Source organism: Rhincodon typus, unplaced genomic scaffold, assembly GCF_021869965.1.
Source record: "Rhincodon typus isolate 14 unplaced genomic scaffold, sRhiTyp1.1 hic_rhity00002206, whole genome shotgun sequence".
Taxonomy (NCBI): domain Eukaryota; kingdom Metazoa; phylum Chordata; class Chondrichthyes; order Orectolobiformes; family Rhincodontidae; genus Rhincodon; species Rhincodon typus.
Window position 1 is genome coordinate 1 of NW_025967844.1, and position 7,298 is coordinate 7,298.

The 7,298-nt window shown below is 36.6% G+C and overlaps 1 protein-coding gene across 1 annotated transcript in view; it reads left to right on the top strand.

Annotated features, from left to right (window-relative positions):
* Window positions 1-480: 480 nt before the first annotated feature.
* Window positions 481-7,298, top strand: part of LOC109911312 (zinc finger protein 277) — a gene marked incomplete at its 5' end in the record, with an annotated part of 17,367 nt that continues 10,549 nt past the window's right edge. The window contains 3 exons of the mRNA XM_048593011.1: window positions 481-613; window positions 3,010-3,077; window positions 4,815-4,911. Of these exons, the coding sequence (XP_048448968.1) occupies window positions 481-613; window positions 3,010-3,077; window positions 4,815-4,911 (298 nt within the window). The remainder of the gene's footprint in view (window positions 614-3,009; window positions 3,078-4,814; window positions 4,912-7,298) is intronic.

A 7,298-nucleotide genomic window follows, 5' to 3' on the forward strand; every position in this document is an offset into this window, starting at 1 on the left:
ACAAATTCGAATCCATATGCCAACCAATCAGCATTCTTATTCAGCATCATTGTTTTCCCTTTCCCTTGGTATTTCTTGAGAATTATTCTGAGGAGTGCAAAACTAAAAGCTTGTACAAAATGTGCTTTTTTTTTGTTGGAATGTATTCTGTTCATTGAGTCTCTGATTCTTTGGTGATGAAATTAACTAGTCTGCTGAATTATTGTCTGACGGTCCTGTAGGAATATTCAAATCACACTTGAATGTGGTATTGAATCCAGATAAATGAAACATTAAAGAGTGATGTCTGCTTTATCTGTGGTTATTTTTATCTTGCCCTCAATTCAGTTATGCAAACACAAATAATTACCAATGATAAGATTTCAAGGTTTTAGATCTTTCAAATGATTTTGTGGTTTATTACATTTATGCGATCATTGAAGATTTAAGTAGGGTTTTGTACTTCAAAATTGTGTTATTAGCAAATGTCTGTTTCTGCAGTTTACAGTGTTTATACTGTGAGAAAACATTCCGTGACAAGACTACTCTCAAAGATCATATGAGGAAAAAGCAGCATCGCAGAATCAATTCCAAAAATCATGAATATGACAAATTTTACACCATCAATTATCTGGTAAGATTTGTGTGCAGTTTTAGAGTCTAATAAATTAAAACAATATAAAGATCAAAATTGTTGTTGGAGAGATTAGTGCACAGAATTTAATGAATTCAACGAAATTCTGCTATCCACTTCATTCCTGACATTATCTTGTTTATTTTAACATCTTTATTGAAATAACGGAATAATTCAAGCGTGTATCACTAAAAGAATTTTGAAACTTTCCTTTGACGGGTGACCAAAGTTAAGGAAACAATTTGATTCAATATTACTCTGAGGATGTTGGTTATAAAAGTGTTGTCATGAAACATTTAAAACTGATTAAATTTGTTTGATAAGTCTGCAGTAGTATTGAGAGCTGCTTCGTCAGATGTTCATAATTAATGGTTTGCAGACTGTCACTTCAACTGTCTTTTGTTTTAGAAATGCTTTTTAGTTATGATTAAATGTTCAAAATCAATAGCGATCAAACATTTCAGAAGTTTGTTTCCATCTACTTAATAAATTTGCATATACACTTATAAGTCCAGTGTTCACAACCATACCTAATAGTTGGGAATTCAAACATTAGCCATTCTGACAGCAGTATTCAAGTTGATAGAATTACATGAATCTAATTCATTGATGCAATTTGATATATTTTTCCCTTACTCCTATGATCTGAAAATTCTTCATTACCTAGCATTAGTGTACCTTCTTGGATCCAGTTGATTACTACTCAGCTAACACATTTGTTTTCATTGGACTAACAAGTTCACTATAATTCCTTGTTATCAAAAATTTCTCTCACCACACATAATTGCTGTATTGCAAAGTTAAACCATGAATTAGAAGTCAGGTTTTAATTGTGTCATTCAGTACCAGTTTTATTTTAAACTCTAATTCAGAAAGATAATGGTTTACCCAATTTTTTTTTCTTTGAGTAAAACTAACTGTTGTCCTTGTAGCATAATATTGAAACCTTGCTGAAACCCTAGAAATAAGCAAGCCATGGAAGTCTTTGAGCATTTTCTCTCATTTAAACAGTGATTACTTCACATTAACTCCTCCTGGAGCCAGAAGTTCACTGATTATTGCTTTAGCATTTTTATGCACTTGGAGCTATTTTGAAATATTGCAATATAAGAATCATTGGCCCCTTACAAAGAAAAGCTATAAATTACTATTATTACAACATGAAGACCTCTGAAGAAATAGCATTCTTCACGTCAGACTGATTATCCTTCCCTTACAGCAAACTGTCCTGTTCTACTTCCAATGTAGTTTGCAAATTGACAATCTTTCAGGTGTAATTTGTCCAATCATTTCAACAGCCTTTTTTTTGTTTCCATTAATGTGCAGGTGATAAGTTTTTTTTTTTTTTTTTTAATTTTTTTTGTCATCACTCAACACTACTGATGAATTCCATTCTCATCAAAATGTCGATTTAAGCTTGTAAAGCTCAGAAGTTAATTTGTTTTTTGTTAATTCATTTATGATTTTTAGAAGAAAGAAACTCCTCAATTTGGTACACGACAAGTCACAACAAAAGTTGACCCGGCACCTGTGACCGACCCCACTTTTGACCCCCAAAATTATGTATTGCATATACTTATAGGTTGAACAAAAACAGAAGTTGCTGGAAAAGCTCAGCAGATCTGGCAGCATATGTGAAGAAAACATCGGAGTTAATGTCTCGGGTCCAGTGACCTTTCCTCAGGCTCTATCCTATCATTTACTCCCTACCCCAGCCCCCTCCCTATTTTCTGCATATAAACCGATGTTCTCCCAGCTACCATCAGTTCTCAGGAAGGGTCACCAGACCCAAAACTTTAACTCTGTTTCTTCACAGATGCTGCCAGACTTGCTGAGCTTTTTCAGCAACTTCTTTTTTTGTTCCTGATTTACAGCATCCAAAGTTCTTTTGGTTTTTATTTATAGGTTGAATCTCATTTTCTGCCAAGACATGCTATACATACATTAGGAGTCAGCCTCAGCTGAAGAAGGGACCCGAAATGTCAGCTTTCCTGCTCCTCTGATGCTGCCTGGCTTGTTGTGCTCCTCCAACTCCGCACTATTTATACACTTCACCCTGTTTTTGATGGGATTTTTTGAGGCTTCAAAGGAAAACTTAGATACTTGCATCTGTAGGTAAAGTAAACCTGAGCTGACATTTCATATCAAAATAATTTCCTGTGCTATAGAGTACATTTCCATTTATTATATAAATTGATCTGAAGGAAGGATATATAGCATAAGGTTTCAATTGGAAGTTGAAATGTTGGGTAACTCATTGAGTAACTTATAATGCAGTGTAGCTTTGTGACTTAAAAATCAAGCAACTAACTACGTATTGCATTTAACCAAATGGACAAGAATACTTTTAGTTTTTCCTCACAGCTGTGAAAACTAATGTTAAATTTGACTTTCAGGAACTCGGGAAGAACTGGGAGGAAGTTCAGGCTGAAGATGACAGAGAAATGACAGAAGAGCAAGATGAGTAAGTGGTTGAAAGACTTCAAACTTCTACCGTTATCATTTTGTGCTTTCTGTAAGAAAGTTGTCTTTATTTTGGGAAATGAATCAAAGAAACCTGGTGGAAATTACAATGCACTGATGCAGTCTCATGATTTAAGTTAAGTCATACATCACAAAAATGAAGAACTAGCAGTTTTGTTATTCAAATTCATCAGACACCACAAGACAGAAGATATAGCATTTTATAATTTCCATTTGCAGTCTTACTCAATCCATTTATTTTCCATGTTATTAAGATTTTTTTTAAATTCAGTCAGCCTCAAAATGAATAATTGACGTTCAGATCTAAAATTGAGCAGAAAGAAATGTGAAATAGAGATTAGTTTGTAGCTCTGAACTCATGCCTCTCTTGCATCAATTAATGGAGGAAAAAATAATTATTGATGTAAGCTTGTTTTCTACCCTCCGTTACAGCATACTATGTCATGGGACAGAATACACCCAAGTTCTTGCACTTGGAAAACTGATGGAATGTTGACAACCCCTGACAATAAAATTTATTGTGTTTATTAACTGCCATATATGCTCAATATTACTGACACAGTGATAAGTTGGATTTCTTTCGTAGATTTCTTTTATTCTTCATGTTTACACCTTGGAGAGCCATTTTGTATTTCTGCAAGAAGAAATTTTCATTGCAGTAGCATGCTGCCAATGGCAAACATAAAACGAGTAATATCAAACTCCACCTTTCATAATTTGTACCTACTCAATTTGTAAATCATTTGCATGGGTAATTTGCTGGAGGTGAGATACAGTATTGCAATGAGGAATGTGGAAAAGCGAGTTGGTGCATGTCACCGCTTATTTAACCCCAGTTTTCACTGAGACAGACTGTTTGATTCCCACTAATGGAACCAACAGTACTTTTTTCATTGCGGTGCTGTTTCCAGTTAGTGAAAGTTTTGATTAGCTCCTATGTAGCTCTTGGTCATTTTCAGTGGGCCAGTCACCATGATTGCTGGAGTGCGGACAGTGTAAATCAGAACAAAAATAGAAATTGCTGGAAAAGCTCAGCAGGCCTGGCAGCATCTGTGGAGTAAATTCACAGTATACTTTTCAGGTCAAATGACCCTTCCTCAGAATTCTATTCAGACTGCCAGACCTGCAGAGCTTTTGAAGCAATTTCTATTTTTGTCTCCGATTTACAGCATCTGCAGTTCTTTCGTTTTTATTTAGTATTTATCTCCCTGCCACTTCTGTTCTAGGCATGCCTACCTTGAGGAAGTTCTGCTGCTCTCTCCAACAGGATTTCCGTTCCATTAAGTTGTGAGGAAGGGTCACTCGATCTGAAACGTTGACTCTGATTTCTTTCCTCAGCTATTACCAGACCTGCTGAGCTTTTCCACCAATTTGTACTTTTGTCCATTATCTTCATAGGTGCTCATTGTGGATTTTGAGTTTATGCAGTCGCTATGAACATAATGTACATTCCTTGCCCAAACAACAACATAGTCAAGCAAGTGCCAATATGATATTGCCACCAAGTCTTATGCTTGTTTCGCTAGTGTCAGTTATAAGAAGGCTATATTCTTTTATATTGTATTCTAACTTGTGCAGGACCTGAAAGTGTCAACTTCAGTTGTGAAGCATTTGGCTATTTGTGTAGTATTTAAGAGGAGTTTTTAAGAATAGGAACCGCCTGTTATATTTAACATATGAATTTTTCTGGTGATTTATTTTTACATTATTTTTACAGTGATTGGTCAGATTGGCAAGATCATCCAGTTTGTGTTGTTTGTCTCTTCTGTGAGAAAGCAAAAGATACGACTGAAAAACTGCAACATCACATGAAGGTAAAAGTCAGTAAAATAATATCATGGAATATGTCATTTATCCAATGAATGGTCAACAAACCAAATAGCTTACAGATTACATGCCTCAATGTTCATATTTAATTAAAACCACCACATATTCCAAAGAATTTTATTACATTCTCTTAATGACATTACGTAATAGCTAACAACAGCTTAATATCTGTCTTTATAAAAGCAAATAAACATTTTGGGGCAGAAACTCTGTAAATGTGCTGTAGTAGTTTCATCTAATTACATGTATAATTGTTATGAAAATAGGCTTTTGTATTTCCTTTTTGAAAACAAAAACACTTCTAGCTTTCATTGTTATTCCTTTCAGTCAGTTGATTTCAGTAAAGCAATTTGCATCTTGTCTTGTTAACTGTCAACTTTTATTGGGCCTGTAGCTTCTAACGATAGTCTTTATTTATCCTTAACTTCTCTGATGCACGTTGTTTCTGACTAGAAAGAGTATCATGCAACTTGCTCTTCAGTCACATAATCCAATGTATATCACTGAAAGTAACATTGGAATTGCAATTTAGAAAGAATTCTTTTCCAAAATTGCGCTCATAATTCAAAAGTTCAGGCAGTGACACCCTTACCAAATGACTGAACCAACCAGGATTTCCTTTAATGTGGGAACTACTATTAACTATTCCTTCCCTTCCCAACATATGCAAGGAAACCAAGGCCAAAATCACTGTCAAAGTTCACTTCTGCCCATGCCCCATTTAGAGAAAACTATAGCACAGAAGGTGGACTTTTTTTTAAAATCGAGCTTTGCTCCTTGAACACTGCTCTGCCCTCTGAGATTATGGTATAAGCATCACATTCTCCTAGTAGAGGGAGAGGACCTGTAGTGCCACCTCTCCTTCTGAAACCTAGCCATTAACGGCTCAGTTAGCACCAACCTACAGAGAGTCTTAATTCTAATTTTTGGGGTCTTCCTATTTCTTATTCTTCCTATTTCAGATTCATTATTTTATTTTCTAGTGTTGTAACAGTAGATACCATCAAAGTTTTCTCAAAGCATAGGCACACTCCCTCTTGATGGTGAGAATCCTGCTGGGAGCCTGATATACTCAATAAATGACCCAATCCAGGAAAATGAGAAAGGGTCAAGTGGATGCAGAGGACTGCGTGGAAGTCTAACACCAAAGGAGCTTCCCCACTCTCCCCTCAAACCCAAACCCCAACCAATCAAAATAACAACTGCATCCCTGCCAAGGAAACAAAAAAAAAAAAAATCAGCATGCCCAGACATAATCTGTCACCTGCCGCACCTGTGACTACCTGGAAATACAGTAAGGAAAATTGGTTGTTTAAAAGTTCTGTGGAAATTGCTAAAAAAAAGTTACAATGTTTGAAAAAGACTTTGTTTTAAGAGTTTTCATGAGTTCTACAGAGATTCAATTGGTACCTTTTGTGAATAATAAGAGCTACTGGTTCATGCAAACTGGTGACCCTTGGCCTATAAGCAGTACACCAGCAAGTTGGTAAAATAATACAGCATAGCAAGATGCTATTCAGCCCATCAAACCCGTACTAGGTCTTTGGACTAGCTACTCAAATAAAAGGAAAATACGACAGATGCTGGAAATCTGCAATGAATACAGAAAGTGTTAGAGAAATTCAGCAGGTCCAGCAGCATCTGTGGCTAGAGAAACAGTTAACGTAAGGTAATCAGTGCATAGATGCAGAAACCAAGAGAAAATAAACAGACGTTTTTAGTGATTGGAACCAGATAGGTCTTATTGACTGAGATCCTTGATTTGAGGTTGTTAACCTTGGCCAATCAGGAAACCGTGGGCGACCAGTATAAACAGTGGATTCAGAATCTCCTCACTTCAGGGACTGACTCTGAGCTGGCTGGAAACAGCCACTGTACTGTGCACATGTAAGTAAAGGGTAACTTGGTGACGGGATACATGGAGTCGCAGAAGAATTGGTCACGGACAATGGGACATTATTTACCAGCAGGGAGTTTGAGCATTTCCAAAAATTAGATGGCATTCAGCACAAAAGAACAGCTCCACACCATCCATCATCCAATGGTCTGGTGGAAAGTGTGGTCCAGATGTTGAAGGCAGGTTGAAAGCCTACCTCATCACCTGATACCAAACTGTGCCAGTTCTTGTTCAACTGTAGAACCACCCCTCATGCAACAACAAGTATAGCTCTAACAAAGTTGTTGATGGGGAGAAGAATCTGTACCTGGAGGGTGCAGCAAGAACACCAATACCTTTCACATGTTTTCTCTGAGGAAGAGAGACTGTGTTTACTTCAGGGGGCAAAGTTTAGTGCCGGAACCACGGAAATGGCCCTGCATGGGAATAAGGCAAGGTTGATGCGAGGTCAGGTTCCATGACATAAAAAGCTCAGAT